The sequence below is a fragment of the Equus asinus genome, chromosome 27 (assembly GCF_041296235.1).
Source record: "Equus asinus isolate D_3611 breed Donkey chromosome 27, EquAss-T2T_v2, whole genome shotgun sequence".
NCBI classification, from domain to species: domain Eukaryota; kingdom Metazoa; phylum Chordata; class Mammalia; order Perissodactyla; family Equidae; genus Equus; species Equus asinus.
In genome coordinates, this window is record NC_091816.1 from 1,498,791 (window position 1) to 1,524,614 (window position 25,824).

The 25,824-nt window shown below is 49.9% G+C and overlaps 1 protein-coding gene and 1 long non-coding RNA gene across 6 annotated transcripts; one reads left to right on the forward strand and one right to left on the reverse strand.

Annotated features, from left to right (window-relative positions):
- Positions 1 to 1,690: 1,690 nt before the first annotated feature.
- On the reverse strand, positions 1,691 to 25,214 carry POMK (protein O-mannose kinase). 4 transcript variants are annotated; one of them, XM_070499990.1, is made up of 6 exons: positions 24,609 to 24,657; positions 21,562 to 21,654; positions 21,231 to 21,372; positions 17,239 to 17,380; positions 15,954 to 16,256; positions 1,691 to 4,819 (listed from the first exon to the last, which is right to left on the reverse strand). In XM_070499990.1, exons 5-6 carry the CDS (start codon positions 16,233 to 16,235, stop codon positions 4,049 to 4,051), a joined length of 1,053 nt encoding a protein of 350 aa, XP_070356091.1. In that variant the 5' UTR covers positions 16,236 to 16,256; positions 17,239 to 17,380; positions 21,231 to 21,372; positions 21,562 to 21,654; positions 24,609 to 24,657; the 3' UTR covers positions 1,691 to 4,048. The 4 variants fall into 4 exon arrangements, with proteins under 4 accessions (XP_070356091.1, XP_014693300.2, XP_044606933.2 ...); XM_014837814.3 differs by lacking the exons at positions 21,231 to 21,372; positions 24,609 to 24,657 and adding an exon at positions 24,732 to 25,214; XM_044750998.2 differs by lacking the exon at positions 21,231 to 21,372 and having other exon boundaries at positions 24,609 to 25,045.
- Positions 11,648 to 16,693, forward strand: LOC139042299 (uncharacterized). 2 transcript variants are annotated; one of them, XR_011498863.1, is made up of 3 exons: positions 11,648 to 11,783; positions 16,312 to 16,407; positions 16,559 to 16,693. It is a non-coding gene; the product is annotated as an uncharacterized lncRNA (long non-coding RNA). The 2 variants fall into 2 exon arrangements; XR_011498864.1 differs by having other exon boundaries at positions 16,505 to 16,640.
- Positions 25,215 to 25,824: the final 610 nt, after the last annotated feature.

Genomic DNA, 25,824 nt, shown 5'->3' on the forward strand with positions numbered 1-25,824 from the left:
AAAAAAATTGCCAAGCTAAAAAACTGAACTACGGCATAGTCTATAGCTTACATATTACACGTGTAGCTGAGAACCCTGAGGGTCGGGGTGTCTGTCAGTAGTGACTGACCTGGGAGCCCAAGAACACTCTTCAGGGCTCTCCGTAGTCACAAACCAGTCCTGTTTATTTGTGAAAGAACAAAGAGAACTCTGGAAGACACTGTGCTATGTTTCAATGGGCACTAGGTCCTTTTCAGAAGTAAAAATGAATATTATACCTTATTTATGTGAAATACTACACATCGATCACATGAAATTGGGAGTTAATGAACCAAATTTTCTCTCCAAAGGAGTTAATTTCAGGTAGCAAAATCGTGAGGCGTGCCTATGGTATAAATAAAATGTTTAAACATGGATGCAGAACTCTTGCTGACTTCCTTATTAGAATTTGATTGCAACCTACGTTGCAGATCTCCAAAGAATCTAAAGTATTTCCTTCATTTTACTTGTCCTCACAAAATATTACGAAGGGATGGAAAAGCATGGTTTCACATTTTAAATTACCCTTAAGGGATCAAAAGTCATATGAGAATAGAGATTAGCGAAATTAAGCAATGTTTATTTTTAAAATACTGAGGGGAGGGGCCGGCCCCATGGCACAGTGGTTCAGTTTGTCACGCCATGCTTTGGTGGCCTGGGTCCGCAGGTTCAGAGCCCAGGCGCAGGCCTACACTACTCACCAGTCGTCAGCCATGCTGTCACGGCAACCCGCATATAAAGTGGAAGAAGACTGGAACAGATATTAGCTCAGGGCTAATCTTCCTTAGCAAAAAATAAAAAAATAAAAACACAATACTGAGGAGGATTCACCAGAGGACCTTTCCATGGAGAGCTGTGTGATACAAGTGTTCCACCTCACTCCACCTGCGGGGGCCTCACTCTGGGGACACCCACGTGTTCTGTGTCTACTGAATCGTTATCAATCGCTGGAGGCCCCGAGGCTTGCAGTGTTTGTAGCGTCACAGGAGACAGTGAGAAAGCACACTATAAACCGTACGGGGGGCGACTTTTTCTTTAACACTTGGACTAAGGTAAGCAGGGAGGGAGCACTGAATCGCTGGCTGCGCTTTGAGAACGGCTCACCTTGTCTGCCTCTCCTCCTGACTACACCTCTGCCGAACGTGAGGCAGCAGCTACGGGGGCAATGAACCCCCAGCTAAGTGTTACTTAGAACGTAACTTCCTCTTGTGATTTTGCACTTCTGTTGGCACTGAATTATATCTGAGCACAAGCTAAAGACTGAACGCTGCCAGGCAAGTCCAGTCTGGGGTCTGGCTCTGGCATTATAAAGCCTCAGAGAGAACTCGGAGAGGCAGAGCGAGAGCCAGAATGGCTCCCACGACTCCCATTCGAGAGATGGTTTTGTCTGAGGCCGCACAAAGAATCCAGGCAGTGCTGGGACTTAACTCAGGTCTTCTCATCCTAGCGGTGTCCCTTCCCCACACCATGCTGTTTATTTTAGCTTGGCTGTCAATATTTAAAAAGACATCTGTTTGAAACTGTTAGTTTTGCTCCAGTGCAAAGTCCAAAAGCTAAGAAAAACCCTCAAACAAGAATTACAACATGAACAGATAATCCCAAATCAACTCCACACGACAACAGCCCACGTCAAGTGCAGAGTCACGAGGGATACACGGCCTTGTCACAGACGTTGGGTTTTTTCGGCTTTATTGAGATATAATTCACATATCATAAAACTTGCTCTTTTTATACAATTCAGTGTTACTTAGTATATTCACAGAGTTGTGCAACCACGATACAATCACTACATAATTTCAGAACATTTTCATCACCCCAAAAAGAAACTCTGTACCCATTAGCAAGCACTCCCCATCCTTCACCCCCGACCCCCTGCCAGCCCCTGGAAACCACTAACCTACTTTCTATTTCTATGGATTTGTCTATTCTGGACATTTCATACTAATGGAAGCCAGCAACACGTGGTCTTTCATGATTGGCTTCTGTCACATGTTGGTTCACACACTGGCCCCACACACGGAGGGCAGAGAGAGAAGGAAGAAAGAGGCAGACACTCGATGGGGAGGGGGCAGGTTTAATCAGTGAGGGAACTTACTGACGACGCTCGTCTTGGGCAGCTACAGACGACCTCCGCACTGCCCACCAGAATCTTCAAAGTTTATGTAGAGGCCTTAATGGGGTTCAGTGACCCGGATCATCCAGATGGTCTTGAGACTCAGTGCTCTCTCAAGGCCATGACCCTGGAAATGACCCCCGCTGTGGGAACGGTGGGGAGTGCGCATTCCAAGGACGGGGAGGGGTGAGAATGTTTCCAATGCCCAGTTCTTGGGTCAAGTGGCGGTCACGTCCTCTCGATTACCTCCTCCCACATCACTTAGTGTGTTTGCACGGTTCATTCATGTTGGAGCACGTATCAGGAATTCATTCCTTTTTATGGCTGGATAATGTCTCATTGTGTGGATACACCACATTGTCTTTATCCATCCACCAGCTGATGGACATTCAGTTTATTTCCATCTTTTGTCTATTATGAATAGTGTTGCTATGAGCATTTGTGTACAAATGTTTTTATGGACATGTTTTCAATTCTCTCGGGTAAATACTTGGGAATGGAAGTGCTGGGTTATGGTAACTCTATTTTTAATCTTTTAGAGGAACAGCCAGACTGTTTTCCAAAGCAGCCGCACCATTTTACATTCCCAGCAGCAGTGTAGGAGGGTTCCAACTCCCCACATCCCAGCCAACACTTACTATTGTCCACACTTTTGATCACAGCCAGCATAGTGGGTTGTGGTGGAGTTTTTATAACAAAAGTGACAGTTAGAAGACTCTGGGCAGGCACTCTCTGAGCAGCCACAGGGCCCCGTCACCCACTGGCAGCAGGACAGTGGACAATACTGACAGCACCGCCCTATCCTCTGCCTGTGGCTCCTTCCTGACAGTTAACGGCAGTGGTTCCCAAAATGTGGTCCCCAGAGCAGCAGCACCAGCAGCACCTGGGAGCCAGGCGGAAATGCCGAGTCTCAGACTCTGCCCGAGACCTCCTGAGTCACAGGCTGTGGGGTGGGGACAGCTCCAGTGACCCCAGTGAGTCTGACGCCGCCTGAGCGCAGGGGAGGCAGAGTCTGCTGCACAGCGTCTTTGCCCCTCAGCACCGGCTGTGACCACCTGGTTAGTGATGAGTAAGATGCACCAGATCCACCATCCCCTGCCAGTGACGATGACAGGGACCAAGGAGAGAGCCTTTTGAAGGATTCAATCATGCAACTCAGGTGGAAGGGCTTGACACCTGAAGGACTGACACTACTGATGTAAAACGTTCACAGTAACTAATTTTGGACACAGAAAACTTAGCTGGAAGGTAAACAGGATTTTCACAAGCACCATCCAAGGCAGTAACCTAGATTAATTTCCCTCACACTTGCTGTTTGCAATATTCCTTATCCATTCAAAATTTCAAAGAGCATCTGTCATAGTTCTCCTCCAGCTCGTTGGAAGGAGGACGGCACAGGAGCTTCACAGAACAATGGTTCGAAACAGTAAAGATGCTCACCGACACCACGTGAAACAGGGCACAAATCCTCCGGACTCCGTCTGTTGATCACCATCTAAAAAAATGAGGAAAAAATGCTCTCTGGAGAATTACTTTATGTTTCTTTCATAGAATGCCATTTACAAACCTTCTCTCTATACATTTCTTACAAGCTTACAGATTCAGTCATTAGGGAGGGAGGCCTCTTTGCAGCGCCGTCTTTGTTACCTTCTTCAGATGCTGGTGAGACTCCTGCTTCTCTGCATCTTCCTCTGGGAGAGACCAGCCTCGGAAAGTGAAGCCGGACTTGAGTCAAGGCGGGTTTGCTCTTGCTTAGCAACTTCCGCCAGGCCCCCAGGAGAGGGAGAACCCTCACGCGAGCCCGGGTACGCAGAACGAGAACCACACCACTAAACAGCAGCAAACTCCGTCGGAGCGGAATTGCTGCAACGGTTGCATTTGTTTCTCCACGCTCAGCCCTCCCTCGCTGGCCTGGTTTCATAGCATTTCTCTCGTTTGAGATATCATGGTGTCTCTGAGTAAGTTCCAAACCTTCTGATAGGTGTCCAGGACGTCCTGAGCAGTGGGTCTTTCTTCAGGAGCCTGGCTCTTACATGCCTTATGAATATCAAACAAATGGAATCGGACCATATCACTGCCTTCGACGTGCCCCAAAAGGAAACTGGTGATGTCTGGAATCTTCCAGATGTCGATCTTCTCATCATACGAGGGCATAAGATCATCACGAAAAGGCATGTCCTCTCCATAGGGCCACAGCTGCTCTGGAGCCACAAAATCGCCGTGCAGCTCCCTGTGGCCGCACTTCACCAAAGCCCCGGAGCTGCGGTTGAGCAGGGGCAAGGCGTCCAGGTCGTTCACCACGATGCTGAAGTTCCGCGTCAGCAGATACTGGGACAGCGTCTTGCGCAGGTCACTGGAGTCGCACATGACCAGCGTGCCCAGGGGGCTGTGGTGCAGGTAGCGGATGATGCTGACGTAGTCCATGGCCAGCTGCAGCCTGTGCTGCCACGTGTTCACGTTTTGGTACTTGGAAAGGTTGAGTGTTTCTTCCATGTTGCTCAAGGCCCCTAAGGGGTGATATTCCGTAAGGACAGTGTTGTCTTCCTCACAGTAGCCCAGCAGCGTGACAACATGCTGACTCTGCAAGGATTTCAGCATCTGCAGCCCGTGGAGGAAATCATCTTTCAGCTCCAGGCTGGTGAGCCGTGAGAGAGCAACCTTGTGTTCCTTCCACTCAGACAGAAAGACCTGAAACAAAGCCACAGAGAACATCAAACCCGGAACCTTCACCTGCGTTAGTGAGCAGGGAAACAACTCAGCAAAATATCTTCTAAGTGCTGGATGTGGTGCAGAGGGTACGGGACTTGATGAGACACACGTCGAGGCCGAGAGTTGCTCTTAGGCAAGTTACAAAGGCCACCTAAGAGCAAACCACGGCGCTCAGTGAGGCAAGCGCCACGTCCATGTGGAAAGGCACAGGGCAGGAGGAGGAACCGACAGGTCAGGGTGCTGAGGGCCGACTGAGGAGGGTGTTGGAAGGCTGCCAGGAGTCTGTCTGAAGGACGGTCGGGGCTTGCAGAGGATGTGGAGAACGGGGAGTATGTTCCCCAAGAGGGGACTGCATGTGCAAAGGCACAGAGTGGCAGATAGACTGCCAGTTCCAGAATCCTGCAGCACCAAAGAGGAGGGGAGGGAGAAGCCTGGAGACGTGGTCAGTCGAGATCTGGAGAATCCTACATAGGGAGTCGAGCCCAGCCAGACCATCACATTTAACAATATTACTCATTAATTTTAAAAGGCAGCATAGTAAACCACAAACAGGAATAGTGCTATGTAGGGAAAAGACTTTTACACGGCCTGCGCCTTTGTGTTATTTCAGCTGTAAAAGCAGGAGCTGAAATGCCACCAGTCCTGGCAACCCCAGCCATCCTGGCCCACAGCTAACAGCAGAGCAATCGCACAGCCCTGCCTGCCTCTCAGTGTTTACTAGCTGGAAAAGGGCTGCAGGAAGCGCTGTCATTAAGAACGCTGCTCTGCTTAAATCCCCAGAGGGAGGCAGCAGCCTGCAGAAGAGAGGACAGGCTCAGATGTCAGGATGTCGCTGCCCTGGGCTGCTTCTGCCCCCAGCGCGCTGGCTCTCTCTCAGCTTCTACTTCTTCATCGTTAAAATAAAGGTTATGGTTTTTGAAAGCAATTTGGGACATTATTTATCAAGAGCCTTTAACATTTAAAGCTAAAATCTATCTAAGGCAATAATCTGAAATACATAAAAAGCTCTAGGAATAAAAATCAGGTATTACTTATAAAAACATAAATTGGAACCTACCCATCCATCAAAACCTGGGGGTAGTTCAGTTATGGTAGGACCACTCAGAAGAGTATTATGTGGTCAGCAAAATGCATATACTGGGGGAGCTTTCACAGACAAAAGTAACACTACAAATGAAAAAGGACATAAAATTATATGCAGTTCTAACTGCATAAAACAAGACAAAATTACATGGAAATCAAAGGAAACAGGCTAATATTTCAGTTCTCTTTATACAGTAAGATTCTGGATTATTTTTTTCTCTTACTTCTTTCGGTATTTCTTTGGTATTTTCCGACTTTTCCAGATGTATATTACTTTTATGTTTTAAAACATTTTTTTTATTGCAGTAACATTGGTTCATAACATTATATAAATGTCAGGTGTACAGTGTTATATTTCGATTTCTGTGTAGACTGCATCATGTTCACCACCCAAAGACCAATTACCAACCATCAGCACACACAGGTGCCTAATCACTCCTTTCGCCCTCCTTTCTCCCTGCTTCCCCTCTGGTAACCACGGATCCAATCTCTGTCTCTATGTGATTATTGTTGTTTTTATCTTCTATTTGTGAGTGAGATCACACAGTATTTGACTTTCTCCCTCTGATATTTCTCTTAGCATGATACCCTCAAGGTCCATCCATGTTGTCACAAATGGCCAGATTTCATTGTTTTTTTTTATGGCTGAGTAGTATTCCATCGTGTATATATACCACATCTTCTTTATCCATTTGTCCCTTGATGGGCACCTAGTTTGCTTCCAAGTCTTGGCTATTGTGAATAATGCTGCAATGAACACAGGAGTAGTATATATTATTACGCATTCGTGTTTTCATGTTCTTTGGATAAATACCCAGCAGTGAAATAGCTGGATTGTATGGTAGTTCTATTCTTAATTTTTTGAGGAATCTCCATACTGTTTTCCGTAGTGGCTGCACCAGTTTGCACTCCCACCAGCAGCGTATGAGAGTTCCCTTTTCTCCACATCCTCTCCAATACTTATTTCTTGTCTTATTAATTATAGCCATTCTGATAAAACATTTTTTAAAAGAACTCAAAAATTATACCAAATGGCAGTAGGCTAGAGGACTTTGAAGATTTTTTTTGGATCTGAGAAGGGAGGTTCATTAATAGAAAAACTCAGCTAACTACAGTTGACCCTTAATATTCAAGAGAGAAATCTTTCAAGATCTTCTCAAAAAATCAAATTTGAGAAATTTTACTATGGATCATAATTTCTGTTAAAAAGCCATTTTGCTCTGGCTGCTACATTCACTAAAAGTTTCATGAATATATATATATATATATATATAAATTTTTATAGGGAGCATATTCTCTCTACAGATCTGCATCAGCATTGAGTTTGACATTGGACTCTAATACCAAACCCTTATTTTTGTTGAGATCCATCACTTCCTAACACCCCTCTTCATGGTCCCCACCAGCACTGGCCGACCACTTTGGTTTTCTAGGCCCATTTTTCTCATAAACACAGCGATCACTCTAGGGACGCCGCTACAACTTATTTCTCCATTTATTCAACAATAAATGGTGGGGAAGCCCAACCACAGGCCTCGGGACTCACTCCTGAACCCTCGTTTACATTGTTAATTTTTGTGCCTCAGATAAATGAAAGACTATTAAATATTATTTATTATTAAATATTATTAGTCTTTGGGATCACTCACAAATATCTGAAATCTCCAGTGTTAAATATTTGCAAGTCAGGGTTTGCTTAAGAATAGTTTCCCAGCAATCTCCAATTTAGTTGCTTTTTAACATTTTCTAAAACTCTGTCATTTAGAGAAAACAGCATTACCTTTTTAAATTATAAAGTTAATCATGAATATTTTTCTTTGTAGAAATTCAGATACAGAAGGAGCAGATCTCCTCCCCCTGCATTTACTTCCCAACCCCAAGGAAACTCGTTAACTGGCTGGTTGGCGGCCTCCCAGGTGGTTTTCTGCACTTTTACACGAATTAATGGACACAGAAAACAGCACTGGAGCCTGTTACATAAAGTGGGATTAAACATCAATATATTGCAACTGGTTTCTCCATCTAACCGATGCCTCAGAAATCTTTCCCCTATGTCTCTACAGCTCTAGGTCACTCTTTCGAAAGCTGCAGAATACTTCATAGTATGGGTATACTACCTATGCTGGTGTATTTTCAGTAAGGTTTTACATCATTTCTGTTTTAAAACTAAAGTAGAACTTAATAAAAATTTAGAAAATTTAGAATGGATGCTGTCAGAATAGCTTAGGTTCTTTTTCTCACACAGCTCTGTAATTTTGTATAGACCTTTAACATGACTTATGTGATCTATTTTTAAAGACTTGATGGAGGTTCAAATTATTCCCCATTTTTTTATTATTAACAACAGTGCTACAATGGATAGCCTTGTATCTACACCTCTGTGCACATCTGCAAGTGTTTTTATAAGCTAGGTAGGTAGACAGATTGCTGAATGAAGAAAATACACAGCCATCAGGACCCTCCAAATCTGTGCCAACAAGTACTTTCACCAGTCGTGTAGCAATCTGATGTTCTATAGCCTTAATCACACTCGGTGTCAGGAATCCTTGTAATTTGTGTCAATCTAATAGATGAAAACTATTTTACCGTTCCAATTTCTATTTCCCTGATTACTAATGAGACTCAGCACCTTTCATCTTCACTGGCATTTCTGTCTGTCTTCTGAAGAAAGCCTGTTCAATGTCCTTTTCCCAATTTTCCATGGGGTTGTTTGCTTTGTCCTTATTAATTTCTAGGAGCTCTTTCTATATTACCCATGTGATCCTTTATTGTAAATGTAAGGACAAATTTTAGAAAGTAATTATTTAGTTTATGTGGTCTTTTGTAGTACAGAGAATTTACCTATTATGTAGTCAAATCTGTCTTCATTCATTTAACAAGTATTTATGTCAATAAAAAAACAAATAAATCTCTGCCTCTCTGTAATTTACACTCTGATGCAGGAGACAGACAATAAAGAAAATAAACAGGGAATGTATAAAGTGTACTGGGAGGCGGAACGTGCCTTGGGAGAAATGAGTCAGGGAAGGGCTTACAATTTTCACAGTGTTGGAGGAGCTCTCACTGGGGGGACATTTGAGCGAGAAGCTGAAGGATGCAGAGGAATGAGCCGTATGCTATCTGAGGAACTACATCCCGGGCAGAAAGAACAGCAAGGGCAAAGGCCCTGGGGCGGGAGCACATCTCCAGGCTGCCAGGTCAGCAAGGCCAGGGTGGCTGGAGGGCTGAGCAAAGGGAATGGCACAGATGCTGGCGAGAGTGTGCAGACCTCGTAAGGCCTTTCAGTTGCTGAAAGCACCGGCCTTTACTCAGAGTGAGACAGAGCGCCACTGGAGGGTTCCGGGAAGAGGAGGGACGCTATTTGACTTACAATTTAATAGCAGCATTCTGGCTGCTGTGTTGAGAACAGACTAAAGGGGGCAGGAGTGGGGCAGGCGTGGAAGCAGACAGACCACTTCAGAGGCTGCTGAAATAATCTAGGTGCAAGATGATCGTGGCCTGGGTGAGGGGAGGGGATTCGGGTAGAAGTCTTAGGAGGGGTCAAATTCCGGATCTCTTCTCAGTGGAGAGACTATAACTTGCTGATGGATGGAACGTGGATGTGAGCTAGAGGCCAACGATGTCTCCCAGGTTGGTGGTGTGAGCATGTGGACTGACGGAGTTTTCATTAACTGCAACGGGGAAGAATGAAGGAAGAGCAGGCTGCGGGGGACGATCTGGGACACACTGGGCTTGAGAAGGCTTCCAGACATCCCAGTGGAGAGGAAGACAGGCAGTTGGATAGAAAAGTCTAGAGAGTTCAAGGGAGAGGTCTCAGCTGCAGATAAACGCTTGAGACTGGATGTGGCCACCCAAGGAGCAAGTGTAGGAGAAGAAAGGCCCAAGGTTAAGAGGGATGAGGAGGTGGAGCCTGCAAAGTGGACACTGTGACTGCATACTTTTAAATATACAATTCATGTAACATCTGTTCTCCAGACAGCCCTAAGCATTAAAAACAGACCACATAAAATCCTGTTAAAGGTTACACAAAACCAGAGGGCTCCAGGGTAACATAAGAGAAAGAATCAGACCTACTCTTCTGACAGCACCCAACCCAAATTTTATGGCTCTTTAATGTACCATACTGTAATTTTAAAGGAAAAAGCACACAACTGTAAAAACTCTAACAGTGATTTGAGACCACTAAAGGCATCCTCACGAGCTGGGCACACAGATGATACATGAGGCCACACAGCCTTCTGCTCAACCCAGGTCAAAACACAGTGTGACCTGAATCAGGCTCTGGCTGCCCCCAGCAAAGGGGCTGGGTCTGCTACCTTCTGGAAGAATTGTCTCTACACAATCTTTCTTCTTCCTCACTAGTACTGTTACCCCAAATCTACATTTCCGAACATGGGCAGCCCCAGGAGACGTGGGTATTGCTGTCTTGAGATGGCCGGCAAGGCATCTATCTGGTTCTTTTAATGCAATCTTGGGCTTAAAAATCTAAAAGGGATGAATCCCAATTGTTATCCCCAGGGAATAAGACTGGGGACAGGGGGAGCAAGAGGTAGGAGAGGGCAACTTCTGCTTGGTACTTTGCCTCCTTGTGACTATTTGAGTTGAATGTACTGCTTTTATAATTAAAAAAAAAGAAAGAAAAAGCAGTGTGTCAACCTGCCCGCCACAAACCAGTTATCTCATTCAGAGGCAAGGCTGCACACAGCTCCAGGCAGAGGTCACTTGCCCCAATTCCAAACGCAAATCAAAAATACAGTCTGGGGAAAGCAGCGGGTAGCAGAGCGACTGTATGCAGATGAAACCATCAAAGCTCAGTGACATTTTCACATCTTGAGGTGACGGCAGGGTAGCTATTCTGGTTTAAACCCGACTCAGCCTGAACTAAGGCAGCCTGACTTCCAGCCTGTCACCCATACATTGTGCATCTGCTTCAACCATTAAGATAAGGATGCATTAAACCTTAGTCCAAAGGAAAAGACCGCGGCGTGAAGATAAGGATGAATACTTCCTTCCCTATGTGCCAGCACCAGTGTTCCCGAAGACAGGCTCCCTTTCCCAGCAGCAGGGCCGTGCTGACCCGCTGACCCGTAACTGAGCATCTCTTCAGAACTTTGAGGATTATGTATCTTGGGCGTGTGTGATGTACGCTCTTTGTTCTAAAAAGGTATAAACTGTACTGAAAACCATGCTTCTCCAGAACACTTCCTCCTTTGTGGAGACTGCCTTCCCAGGGTACAGTCCTCAGCATGGCTCAAGGAAAATTCGCCTTACCCCTCCTGTCTATGGAACGGTGAGTGGTTATTTGCATTGACAAAAGCCAACATTTTATTTTATGTGGATTCAGCTCATGAGCCTTTGTGTTCTGGCCCTTAAAATGTGTTCTTTGAACCAGGCACCAGGCTGGACGCTGAGGACACACCCTTTATGCCCTCAGAGGACTCAGTTACAACAGAGACAACAGGGGCCGGCCCTGTGGCCAGGTGGTTGAGTTCGGGCGCTCAGCCTCTGCAGCCCAGGGTTTCTCCGGTTTGGATCCTGGGCGCCGACATGGCACTGCTCATCAGGCCACGCTGAGGCGGCGTCCCACACCCCACAACTAAAAGAAAAGCAAAAATCACCACAACTATGAAGGGGGGGGCCTTTGTGGAGAAAAAGGAAAAATAAAATCTTAAGAGAGACAACAAAGCAGATGGCAGAGGAGAGCTCCCGACGGTGGGGCTCAGACAGAGGCGACAAAAAAACCCTCTTGGAGAAGGGCTATCTGAGCTAAGGCCTGGACGACCAGGAGCTGGCCACCGCCACACCAGAGATGGAGGAAGACAGCTGTCGAGCAGAGGAAGGCAACAGCCAAGGCCCCGAGGTGAGAAAGACCTTGCTCTTGATGAAGAAACAAATGAAAAGACAGGGTTGGCCCATGAGGGCGGGGCCGCTGGGGTGTGGAGGAGGCGGGGGTGGGGTGTGGGCGGGGCCCTCTGGGGAGTGGCGGGGGTGGGGCCCCCGGGGAGTGGAGGAGGTGAGGGGGGCGGAGTGGGGCGGAGGGAGGCGGAGGCGCCCATCCAGATCAGGGAGGGTGTGGCAGGTCTCAGTAAGAGGTGTGGCCTTTTTTCCTAAGGACAATGGGAGGCCACCAGAGGGGTTTTAGAGGAAGAGCAGCAACATCTGAACTGTGCTGAGGGGCCGACTGCCTGGTGGTGGGGCAGGGCGGAAGTAGAAGTGGGGAGACCCGTTCCAAGGAAGAGCTGATGGTGACTCGCTGCAGTGCGTCAGGGGTCAGAGAGATCATGGAACCTGTCTGATACGTTTTGAATGACGTTTTGAACTGACGGAACTTGCTCCTGGCTTAGTTAAGGTGGAGGGGGTGAGAGGACTCTAGACGACTCCCAGGTTTGGGCTCAGCAGCTGGGTAAGAAGTGATGGCACTTCCTGAGATAAGGAAGGCTGGGAGAAGAACAGGTTTCAGAGGGGGAAATTATCAGGAGGACATGGATGCTCCAGACACCCCTGGGCAGAGATATCAAATAAACAGGTGGATACACAGACCTGTGGCTCCGGATAGAGGGGCAGGCTGGAGAGACAAATTTGGGAGTCGTCAGCATATAAAGAGCAATGGAGCTAGATTACATCACCTAAAGAAGACAAGAGGAGGATCCAGGAAAGAATCACGAGGAAGAAGCTTTCTCATCCTCAACCCTATTGACATTTTGGGCCCGAAGATTTCCTGTTGAGGGTGAGCGCCATCCTGTGCACTGTAGGATGTTTTTAGCAGCATCCCTGGCCTCTACAAACTGGATGCCAGTATCACCTCTTCCCTCCACTGTTGTGACAACCACAATTGCATCTCCCTTCATTGCTAATGTCCCCCCAGGAGCAAATCACCTCTGGCTGAGAACCACTGATTTGGAGGCAAGAGAGGGAACAGAAGCAGCAAAGGAGAGGAATTAGGAACGACCAGTGAAGGAGGAGGTGCCCTGCGGCTCAGGGGTGCAAGGACAGGGGAGGAGCCAACCGGATCACAGGCTGCGGAAAGACCAAGTGAGAGGAAGCCAGGGCGACATCTGACCTGGAGTTTTTGTTGCGAGCCTTGCAGAAGAACGATGAGGACAAGAGCCATGGAATCTCTGCTGCTGGGTGAATCGGGGAGTGGAGACAGGGCGGAGTATCAGACAGTGAGAACATCATGGGATTGATACCCTGGGGGTCCCGTGAGACTAAGGTATTTTGGAAGCAGGGGTGCAGACAGAGAGGAGAGGAGGTCAGAGAGTGGGGCGTGCAGAACTTCGGTTACAGAAATTCCTGTGGAGAACCCTATGCCTCCTGGCTTGGAGCGTCAGCGAGGAGGGACACCCGTGTGGAGAGGCGGTGGTGGCAGCAACGGGACAGTGCTCCATGCAGGGGCAGTTCAAGTAAGTGCCTTCATGGAGGAAAGGAGTCTACCCTGGGCCAGAACCCGCACAGGTTCTGGGGTTTTCAGGGGGGCAAGACACACATGGCTCCTGACGATGCTCGAAACACTTTTGCCCTGAGGGCAGGTTTTAGTCAAAGAAAGAAAAAATCAGTGTATCAGCCTTTTTAGTCACCCTTCACTTTAACAAACTCCATGACTCAGAGTTGGTACCCATAGTGTCAAACCCCATATTCGGATGGGCATCCTTTGTAGAGCTCCCTAAAATCAAATCTGCCCTCAAACAACGGTTTGTCACCATCGAAACTACCCAAAAACACATCCTTCAGGGTAAAACGCAATTCTGAAAAAGAAACTCCAAACACTTTCCGAGCAACCGCGAGGACACGGAAACGTGCGGGCAGGCCCGCGAGGTGAGGTGCCCGCCTGGAAGGCGACAGAGGGCCGGCTCCAAGTCCCCTCCTCTGCCTGCATCGCTCCTGGCGATTTCTCCACATCCTAGTGCTTTCAGTACCCCCAAATCTGTATCCCTGCCCTGCCCCCGCCCCGAACACTCGACGTGTGCACCCACCCAGCCGCCTGAGTCTCCACTGGACATCTGAACAGCCTTAACGTGTCCACCTCACGCAGACACAGAATCTCTGCCTTCCCATCTTCCCTGTGCCCTGTTGCTCAGGCCAAGAACCTGGTAGTCAACCTCTCCTCCTCTTACACCCCACATCCACCCTACGGGAGGTCCTATGAGCTCTGCCTTTAAAATACATCCAGGGGCTGGCCCGTGGCCGAGTGGTGAAGTCTTCGCGCTCCGCTGCGGCCGCCCAGGGTTTCACTGGTTCGGATCCTGGGCGTGGACACGGCACCGCTCATCGGGCCATGCTGAGGCGGCGTCCGACATGCTACAACTAGAAGGACCCACAACTGAAATATACAACTATGTACTTGGGAGATTTGGGGAGAAAAAGCAGAAATTAAAAAAAAAAGAAGACTTGCAACAGTTGTTAGCTCAGGCGCCAATCTTTAAAAAAAAAAAAAAATCCAGAACCCACTGATTTCTCGCTACATCCACTGCTGACACCCTTGTCAAGCCATGACCGTCTCTTACCTGCAATACTTAACTGACCCTCCACCCTGGCCAAGCCTCGGCCCTCTCCACACAGGTCGGACCACCTCATCCCTCGCCTGAAACTGCTCCCATGAGGCCCCAGTCCTCCCAGGCCCAGCACGACGTAGCCACCCCTCGGCCCTGCTCTAAGCTCCTGTGCTGTCAGCCCTTCCCATCCTGGCCTCTGGTCACACTGGCCCCCTCCTCAGCCCCCGACAACCAGGCATGTTCTGTCATGGGGGCCCTGCTGGTACCCATCTTTCTTACTGGAACATCTTTCCCCAAATATCCACAGGGCTCACTCTGGATCACTCTGCCCAGCGAGAGTAACAAGCCCACAACTCTTTTCTTGCCCCGCTCCGTCTTCACAGCATGTATCACTAACATATTTTATTACACATCTGTCTCTTATTTTCTCGATTGTCTGACTCCACTGCTAGAAAGCAAGCTCCAAGGGTCCTTAGTTCGTTCACTGCCACACCCCTAGCACCCACAACAAATGAATCAGTCAGTTACCTTGTTTTATGGTTTCACTTTATATAAATTCCCTTCCTTCTCCTGCTGCAGGCCCACACACGCATTTTCTGCCCCCTGCCTGCCTCTCCCAGTCACTCAGCGCATCCTCACAAAGGAACTGTCTTTGTTCAGCCATCCTTAACTGGCTTCCAGTCACTGTTTCATCAGCAGCCTCAGCCACCACGAAACGACGACTGCCAAGACACAGCATAAACCGGCTGCTGACAAGACAAGGGCTCTTGAAGCTTCAATTTGAGAACTGAATTCACCCCTTTGGTTTCTCTTTTTCTTTTTTGAGGAAGACTGGCCCTGAGCTAACATCCGTGCCCATCTTCCTCTACTTTATATGTAGGACGCCACCACAGCATGGCTTGATAAGCGGTGCATAGGTCCACACCTGGGATCCAAACTGGTGAACCCGGGCCACGAAAGCAGAACATGCGAACTTAACCACTGCGCCACCAGGCTGGCCTCTGGTTTCTCTTTTTAAAATAAAAAACTTTAAAACATCAATATACCACCATCATAGAGTTTGAAAAACAAGAGTGAAAAAAATTGCCCATAATCTTCCACCATAGCACAGTTTCTATCATTCTTATAATTTTCTACATAAATACATAATTTTGCAGTTGGAAATAGTGTATTGTACAATTTTGTATTTTGCTTTTTTCACTTATCACCGTAAGATTTGCTTCACGTTGGTACATGGGGTTCCTAACTACACTTAATGGCTGCAGAATATTCTACCAAGTGGCTGGACCATCGTCTAAATAAGCGGTCCCCTGGGTCATTGTTTCCAGTTTTCTACCACTACATATGGCAAAGCAAAGTATCCTTGAGGCAGGTAGCTTTTTCCCTTCCTTTGGACTATTAGGATAAAGTCTCAAACGTGAGATTACTGGGCTCAAGGGGAGAAACATTCGATGGCTCTTAACACACAACACCAAGTTGCTCTCCCGGGGCACCCGTGGGCGCTCCCAGGGCGGCGCGGCGGGAGCTCGAGGACTCACTCTCTTCACGGCTCCTTCCCCCACGCGCCTCAGCTGCCTCACTTCTGTCCTCAGCTCCTCGCAGGACAGCCACGGGGAGCAGTTTTTCATCTGTCCCATTCTGAAGTAACCGTAGGGACAGCGACCTGGGTCCACGGCGGCCCGTCGAGGGGAAATGAAGAAGCGGTCAAGGCAGAGGTAGAGGAGTGCGTTCATGAGGGCCACGGCCAGCAGCAGCCCCACAACTGGGGGCACTTCTCTGTGGGGGGGACCTTTTCTACCATCCTGGGGCTTCTTTTCCATGTTGTTATCCTCTGTAATTTCCTAGAGTATAAAATGAAACAAGAAGTAATACCAGTCCATTCTGATTTCCATTAAGGTGTTCTGATGACAAGGACTGAAGGTGCCAACCCTCTCACGCCTCTGATGCTCACAGATCCTGCTCCCTTTAGCGTCATCGTGAGGACTAAAGAAGGTACTGAATACCAGGCTCATCCTAAATGTTCAGTCTCACCTGTGTCCATAAGCATTGTTTTTTATTACTGACCACAGCCTGGGTTCATCTATTTTAGGTTCAATGAGAATGGAGAGGTGTGTGTCTGACTTCGTCTTTGTCTCTCCCACAGCAGTTTGCACTGAGCGGACATTCAATGAACAGTTACTACAATGAAAGCAAACTGTGCATTTGTTAGTCGAGTGGGGCCGGGGAGGAAGATGGAAAAGAAGAGCAGTAGGAGATGAGCGAGGGTGGTGGGTGCGGGCTGGACTGAGGGCCTCCTGAACCTGGCTAAGAAGCGGGGATGTTCCCTGGGAGACACTCCAAAGCTCCATGATGTTTTTAAGAAGCCAAGGCTACTCTTCAGCCAGTGGGCAAGGTGCATTTCGGGTGGAAGAGACCGAGGCTGGGAGACTGGTCGGGGGCCCCGCCAACAATCCAGGACAAGAGCGGATGAGTACGTGAGCTGGAATGACAGCGGTGAGAACGGAGAGAGGAGGACGTGGAGGTGACCCCCGCACCAAGCAACCACTGACGAGGTGCACGCTCCCCATCGCCTGCACTCCGGCTTGAGCACTGGAGCTGGAGGAGGCCTGCGGGGAGGCAGGTACCGCTGCCCTAACCGTCATCGGACGGTGGAGGGCCGGGGAGGGGAGGGCTGGGGAAGGACCCTGGACAGTGGGTGCCTGACCCAGGCTGCAACCAGAGAGGAAGTGTGTCGGTACTCTGACAGGGGGTTTGGCCGCACTAGTGTGTGCCAGCTGAGCATCAGCACCGGGGTGCATGGGGGACACTAGTGACAGAACTGACCCTGTGCTTCTTGTGTCTGAGACGCCTCTGACAGGAACCATTCCCTTCCAGGGGCGTCTTCCTTCTCCCAGCTCAGGTCTCCAGCCAGACGCCTGGGTCAGTCAGTGTTCCAGTCGGTCCCAGGCACTGGTTTGAAAGTGCTCTGCCACAAAGCACCAAGAATGAGGGGTATTAAATAAAAATTGCAACTCTGCACACAGACAAATGGCAACAGTCCAAATGGCCCACCTCCCCAGATGGAAGTGCCTGTGTCCCTCAGGCCTTGAGCCCGGGGGCCGCAGGGAAGGCCTCCTGCAGCCAGCCCGGGCGCTGTCGCTGAACCCTGTCAGCCTGTCTGGGCTCAGAGCCCTCATCCCCTCACAGCCTCTCTTTGGCCCCAGTTGGCTCCCTCCACCGCCATCACCATCTTCCGGCCACTCACTCATTCAACACAGACTAAGCAGCTGCTACGTGCCAGCCCTGCTCTAGGCACGGGGGTAAAAGAGTAAATAAAACAGACGGGGTTCTATCCTCCTGGAGCTTAGGGGGAAACGAGCAGGGTAGACAGACAATCAACAAGGAAACAAAAGTTTATCATCATGTCTGTGAGGAGGGTTCAAGGACAGAGAATACCAGGGAGAAAACTCCCTGAGCGGAGCAGTCCCAGAAACCTCTCTGAGCATGAGACCGGGAGCCAGGGCCAGCCAGGAACAAAATCAGGACTAGACAGCTCTTTCCTTCCCGCTTCTGGAGGAAGCCAAGTCCACCTGCTTCCCCTTGAGCTGGGGCAACAGACCCTGATGGAGCCGGCCGCCAGTCACCAGGAAACGGCATTTCTCCTAAGGACCGCTGCCACTAGTGCCCAACAACCCTCTTCTGTGAAGGACGACTGCTTTCACACTCACTGAGAAACTCTGTTCTCGAAAATCCCGGATGAGCAGGAAGGCTCCGGCTCGAGGCCTGGTGAGGAGAAGGGAGCGTCCCGCTCCTGCGCGGAGGAGCTGAGTCGCTCTGGCACAGAGCAGGCGCCTCTCGTCCAGCCCGGGCCAGAGCTGCAGACCAGCAGTTTCCGGAAACGACACTGCACATCTATGTGGACCTTGCAGTGTCCCAGGAAACCGACCCTGGGGTCCGCTTTGCAGTCAGACTGATCCTAACCTGTTTACAGGCAGCCCTGCTTGGCTTTGAGCCCATAGCAAACCCCGCTTTGTTCAGCTTTGGCCTAAACCCCACCTGGTCCCCAATTCTGTGAGAGGCTCTTTCCTCTGCCTGAGACCCCAGGTGCGATGCTGTGCTGTCTCGCTCTCTGCAACAGCTCAGCAAACCTGCCAGGCTCGCCCCACGGCCCCTCTCTTCAAACTTGTGTCACCTCCTCCCCCACCCTCAGCTGATGGCCTTGTCTCCTATTTTCCCAAGAACAGAAGCCATCAGAGCACGGCCTCCAGCCCTGGCTCTGGGCCTGTGCGCAGCCTGCTTCCTCCTGCCTGCTCGGGTCGCCGCCGCGCAGTCCCTCCTTCGGCTCCTGAGTCACGCCCTGACTCCTCCATCACTCCAACACCCTCTCCTCACCCCACCTTCCCTCCACTTACTGCCCTGGTTCTCTCTTCCCTCTTCAGCAAACTCCTCAGAAGGGTAAGGATACTCACTCTCCAGCTCTCTCTGCAACTCATTTCTCTCAAACTCACTGCTACTCCCCCCACTGACCCTGTCACTAAACGCTAAACAGCAGTCAGTCCGCGGCCCGGCCTGACGTCTCAGCAGCATTTGGCTCATCACTCTCTCCTCGAAATGCTGTCTTCCCCTGGACCCAGGAAGCTGCACCTGGCAGCTCCTCGAGTCTTGGGCCTAAACGCGGGAGTGCCCAGGGCTCAGACTCCACGGTGACTCTCCAGACCCACGACTCTCCACCTCCACCTGCAGCAGCCCCCAGATGCAACGCTCCAGCCCGGCCTCGCCAGCACGCTGGACCTGCCTCCCTCACACCTCTGTCTGGATGTCTGATGGACAACTCAGAAATGATATTTCACCTCAACAATAAAAAAACAAATAACTCAATTCAAAAATGGGCAAAGGACTTGAATAGATATATTCAGACAAGATTCAAACAAGATATACACATGGCCGATAGGCATGTGAAAAGATGCTCAACACCCTTAGTCGTCAGGGATACGCAAATCCAAACCTCACCGAGATGGCACCTCCCGTCCACTCGGACGGCTGGAATCAGAGTCAGATCACAACAAGTGTTGATGGGGGTGTGGAGAAACTGGGACCCTCACGCACTGTTGGTGGCAATGTAAAATGATGCAGCCACTGTAGAAAACAGTCTGGAAGCTTCTCAGAGGGTTAAACATCGAGTCACCATAGGACCTAGCAATTCCACTGCTCGGTGTATACCCAAGAGAACTGAAAACATACCTTCATACAGACACTTGCACACGAATGTCCACAGCAGTGTTTTTCACAACAGCCAAAAGCTGGAAATACCCCAAACGTCCATCAAGTGACAAATGGATAAATAAAACATGATACATCCATACAATGGAATATTCCTCAGCCATAAAAAGGAGTAAGGCACTAATACCTGCAGCAACACAGATGGACCTTGAAAACATGATGCTCAACGAAACAGGCCAGACACAAAAGCCACAAATCATATAATTCTATTTATATGAAATGTCCAGACAGGCAAATCCATAGAGACAAAATAGATTAGTGGTTGCCATGGGCCAGGTGAAAGGGGCAATGGGGAGTGGCTGCTAGTGGCTAGAGGATTTCTTTTGGAATGAAAATGTTCTGGAATTAGACAGTGGTGATGGTGGCACAACCTTGGGAATATACTAAAAATCACTGAATTGTACACTTTAAAACAGCAAATTTTATGGTATGTAAGTTATATCTCAACTTAAAAAGATAAAAATACTTCCCAAACTCAATGTCTGCTCTTTCCCCCCAAATTCTCTACTCACTGTGTTCACAATCTCTGTAAGTGACAAGTCTATGCTTCCCGTTAGCCCGGCCAGTGAGGCCGCAGGTGAAGGGTCAGCACGGCAAGCCTGCTTCCTCTATGCAGGAAATTCTAGAAGTAATGGACTCTTCTGCAGAAGAGCATTCAGTACAGCTTTTCCTAATTAACAACAGGAAACGCCACTTTGCTTATCACCCATCAAGAGGTGCTCAGCAAACCAGCTCCAGCTTCACTCAACATGCCCCTCTCCTAGAAACGAGGCCACCTGCTCAGCCCACCGCCGTGGTCTTTCCAGCCATACCCGTCAACCTGATGGCTGCCTGCTCACCTTTCTCATCAAGATTCCAGGCCTGCATCTTTCTCTCCAGCCCATTCCCTCCCATCATCTTCAGGGACTTTAACTGAAAATATAACGACTTGTACCACTCAGCCTCACGCACGGTCTCAGGAGCTTTTCCACTAGTACCCAATCCTTAGAACATGCTCTTAAATGAATGAAACAGCCGCCTTCTCTTCTACAACACTCAAAGTGACCAAGTGTGCCTCAACTTAGACCTCAAGTCGGGGACTAGCAAACTTTTTTCTATACAAGGCCAGACAGTAAATATTCAGGTTTAGGGGCCAGAGGCTAAAATTGAGTGGGGGCCACATCACTGTGGCTTGTGGTGCACTGAGCAGCAGTGCAAAGCGGTGAGAGGCCACATACTGTCTACTGTCTCTGTCACAGTTATTCAACTGACGCCAGAGAGCAAAGGGAGCCTCACACTATGTAAACCAATGACCACGGCTGTGTTCTAGGAAATCTTTATTTATGGACACTAAATCTGAATTTCATATAGTTTTCATGTGTCACAAAAGACCGTCTGTCTTTTGATTTCCCCGCCAACTTTTAAAAAGGTGAAAAGCATTCTTAGCCTGCAGGCCATACAAAAATGGGTGGGGGGTAGCAGCTGGCCAAGGCCTGCGTAGGTGGTGATACTCCTGCAGGCCTGTCACAGGCCATCTACCCATCCTAAGTATCCCATGTGATCGCATCCCCACTCACATGGGTGCCCAGGTAAACGCTGCTGATTTCCAAGTCTCCACCGTGGCCCAGATCTTTCTCCTACACTTCACCCAGCTGGCTCCTCGAGATCGGGGACGTCTCTCTCCTGCCCCCAGCATGCCCCTTCTCCAGGGCTCCCTCTCTGTGACAGGCACACAGCACACCCACTTGCTCAAGGCACAGAACAGGTGACTTGATTCCCCCCTCCTCTAACCTCTAAACCAATCAGTCACCGTCTACCGCGATTCCATCCCCCAGATGTCTCTCCAGTCTGCTCCCGCCTCCCCTTCCCGGTGCCCCCACCCTGGTCCACGCCACCAGCATCTCCTACCTGGGCTTCTGCAATAGTTTCCCCCATGGTCTCCCACTTCTTTCTCTTCGCCAGTCCATTCTCCACATAGCAAAGAGGATCTTTTTTCCTTTCCTGAAATGTTTCAAGCACAAGGAAAATTACAAAATAAGATCCTGAGCATTCATCCAGCTTCGTCAAGTAACACTGCATCAGATTTTCTTAAGATCTTTTTGAGAGAAGTAAAACATTACATATAGAGCTGAAGGCCCTTTGGACCCCTCCCAGTCTTATTCTGCTCCCTCCCAAGTGATCACCATCCTCAAGCTGGTGCGTCAGTAGTTCTCAAACAGTGGGCCCTGGACCTGCTGAGCAGCATCACCCGGCAACTCTCGAGAAATGCAGATTGCAAACCCTCACTCAGACCCACAGAATCAGAAACTGTGAGGCGGAGCCCAGGAATCTGTCTCAACAAGTCCTCCAGGTGATTCCCGTGCTGCTAAAGTTTGAGAACCACTGGTGCATGTAATTCCCACACAGGCTTTTTATCTTCACCACATAAGTATGTGCCCAAAATAACAACGCATAATAGATGTCTGTTTTCAAGCTTTACACAAGTGGTATTGTACTGTATATGCCCTTTAGCAACTTGCTTTTTTCAAAGCTCAACATTGGTTGTAAGGTTTATCCAAGTACACTCATGAAACTCTAGTTTGCCATTTTTTCTTTTCTTTTTTTGGTGAGGAAGATTGGCCCTGAGCTAACATCTGTGCCAATCTTCCCCTTTTTGCTTGAGGAAGATTGTCACTGAGCTAACGTTTGTGCCAACCTCCTCTATTTTATATGTGGGATGCTGCCACAGCATGGCTTGACACTCGGTATGTGGGTTCGCACCTGGATCTGAACCTGTAAACCCCAGGCCACCAAAGCAGATCGAGCAAACTTAACCACTACACCACCAGGCCAGCCCCATAATTTGCCATTTTTGATCATCTAACTACACCACGACTAGCGAGACAAGTTTGCACACACCTCTGTGTGTACATGTGGAAGAGTTTCTCTGGCAGACACAGTGATCATTCGCAAGGACAAATCTGATCACCTCTTTGCTTAAAAACATTTAAAAGCCCCCCTCTGCCCTCAGGATAAAGTCCAAACTCCCATAAGGCCCTCTGAGATCCAGCCTCTGTCCCCCTCTCCAGACCCCTGCCTGCACCCTATGCCAGCCCCTGTGCTCTCCTCAGTCCTTGAAGGACCCTCCCTGGGATGCCCAGGCATGGCACAGTTTCTTCTTTTTTTGAGGAAGATTAGCCCTGAGCTAACTACTGCCAATCCTCCTCTTTTTGCTGAGGAAGACTGGCCCTGAGCTAACATCCATGCCCATCTTCCTCTACTTTATACGTGGGACGCCTACCACAGCATGGCTTTTTGCCAAGTGGTGCCATGTCCGCACCTGGGATCCGAACCAGCGAACCCCATGCGGCTGAGAAGCAGAAAGCGCAAACTTAACCGCTGCGCCACTAGGCTGGCCCCACGGTGTTCCTTCTTCCTCGAGTGTGAGCTCTGGGAAGACTGTCTCCCTTTTTATGCACCCCTGTATCCGTGGTGGGTGGCATAAGGCAGGGACTCAGCAAAAAGGCACTGACTGCCTGACCACTCAGCCTCCCGTCTTCAGGGCCTCAGGCACCTAGGCTGCTTCCTCTCTCCCTTGCTCTCACCCCGCTGTGCGGTCTCCATCTCTTCAGGAGCCTGTCCTCTGACCCCGTCATCCACCACCTCCTGCACTCTGACTTCACCAGCCCAAACCTCACGGGTGATCCTTCCAGCCCTCAGCCCTCCTTGCCGCTGACCTTCCACTGATGCCACCTTGCCACCAGGGGAAGATTCAGCTTTTACAGGGTCTGAAGCTTACATAATTTTTTCTCTTTTGGAAGGATACCGCTTTCTTCATTTCCACTCAAAGGCTGTAAACATCAAATGTAGGGCTCTAGAAATTCATATTTTCTAATCTACATTAGATCTCCAACATTACCCAGTTACCCATTAGCCGTGAATGCATTTCCTGTCGACTCTGCAGGTATGTGCCTCACAGCCGTTCGACTGTCCCCAAGTCCTCACCGCCACTTCCGAACCCTCGCTCAGCAAAACACTCGTCCAGAAACGCAATTTTCACACGGTGCCAACCTCACACCAATTCTATGGAGTAGATGTAATTAATATTCCCGTGTCAAAATAAGAGACTTGAGTCCGAGCTGAAATGGTTTATCCAAGGGCCCTAAACCGTCCATGCAGGAGCCAAGTTTTCCGGCCTCGACCCCACATTCCTCCTCCGCCTCCCGCCATGGTCGGCGCGGCGGCGCAGGGCGCGCCCGGTCCCCACGGCGGGGTCCCCACGACGGGCTGCCCGGCCGCGCCCCGGAGGCGGGCTGAAGGGACTGCCTTTGCCCAGAAATAAGCAAAAAGACACAAAGCTACTCGTTCTTAAAAATACCCTGCCAGTTAAGGAATAACGATTGTGGGGCCAGCGGGTAGGAGAAGTCAGGCACTGTTTAGACAGACACAAAAGACTCCCGACATTCACGGGAAAAAGCTGGTAACCGGGAAAAGACTGGGAACCACGGCTGTACACTCAGAGCTTAACTTAAAACCAACAAAAGCAACGGAACAGAATTCGCTTTTACCAATTTACAGAAATTTTACACAATCAAAGAAGAAATGGGTTAGCGTCGCCCAACACAAAATAGGGACAGAATCCCACTGTGCCAACACAGCACGGGGCACAGGGACGGATCGCTTCCACGACCCGGACGCCTGCTCACCGCCGCAGGCTCCACCGCACGGCCAGGCGGCGGCACCGACCCCGCGGGCCCGGGACGGGACGGGAGGGGAGGGGACGGGAGGGCCGGCCGAGGCCGCCACCGGGGGCGCACCCAGGGCGCGCCCGCCGCCCCGGCCCCGGCCCCGGCCCCGGTCCCGGCCCCTCGCCCCCACCCGCGGCATGCTCCGCCGCGCCGCTCCTCCCCGACCCCCGCCCGCCAGGCCGCTGCCCTCCCCGCCCCCCCGGCCAGGCCCACCCCGGGCGCCCCCACCTGCGGCGCCCCGGCCGCCCCGCTCCAGCTGGAGGCGGCCTGCGCCTGCGCCTGCGTGGCCGGAAGCGAGCGGCGCAGGGCGAGCTCGAGGCCGCCCCCTGGCGTCCGCCTCCCGCCGCGCACCTGGAGGCCCGATGCCGAAACGCAGATCCGAGCTTGGAGCGCGTCCGGATTCCAGCCCGGGTGCCCCGACCAGTCTCCTCTTCTGGTTCTTCGCTTCGAGCGTGTGGGGACGATGATGTGTGGCGCTGTTACTGGTTTAGTGCGGACGCCCGGTCCGGTGCTGGATACTGTGGAGAGGAGTTGTAAGGTCTAGATCCTTCAAAGAGCTCCCCGGCGTCGCAAAGCGGTCGTTCCCGAAGGGTGTCCTGAGACCAGAAGCTGATGCTGCACACCTCCCGGGAAACTGTTAGACGTGTACATTCTCGGCTCCGTCCCAGACCTGGGGGTGGGGCGCTGCAGTCAGGGCTCTAACCAGGCCTGCGGGTGGTGCTGCGGCCTCCGAAGGCTGAGAACCAGTGGCGGGAGGGAAACGCAGGGGCTCCGCCCAGACGGGGAGGCCGAGCTTCACGCGTTCGGGGGGCAGGCGGTCACGTGGACAAACCCCAGCGGGGAGGGCTATCCGAAAAGGGAGCGGGAAGGTGTTAGCCTGTCACACCGGCCTTCGTCCTTGGTGGAAGCTGACGGGGGAGAGGCTGCAGCGGCGGAAGGCAGGCATCGGGTTATATAATTTTCTGTTTGTTTAAATCAGAGGCGGCGTAATCTGCTTCTACGCGGACACATTTCCAAGTTCGGAATCAAGAGAATAAACACGATGTGGGTTAAACAACAGAGCCTGGGCTGGCAGTCCAAACAATGAAAATTAAAATGAGTAGAAGCTACTTCCCTATCAGATTGGCAAATAGCAAAGAGAATGGTAATGCCTGCTGATGGTGTCCAGGATCTAAAAGTTTCCCCACACCCACACCCATACGTGAGTGTAAATTTGTCTAATCTGTACCAATTCTTCATAGTATAAAAGGTCCTAGCAGATCTCATTTCTAGGAATTTATCATGCAGAAATAATTGAATACCTGTGCAAGATCTGTTGTTGATAAAGGATACGTATAGTAGGGAAAAAAATGTTTAACAATAGGGCTTTCTGAAAGAAATTATATTATATCCATACAACCATTAAAACTGATGCCGTACAATGGGTAGAGTTTCAATTTGAGAA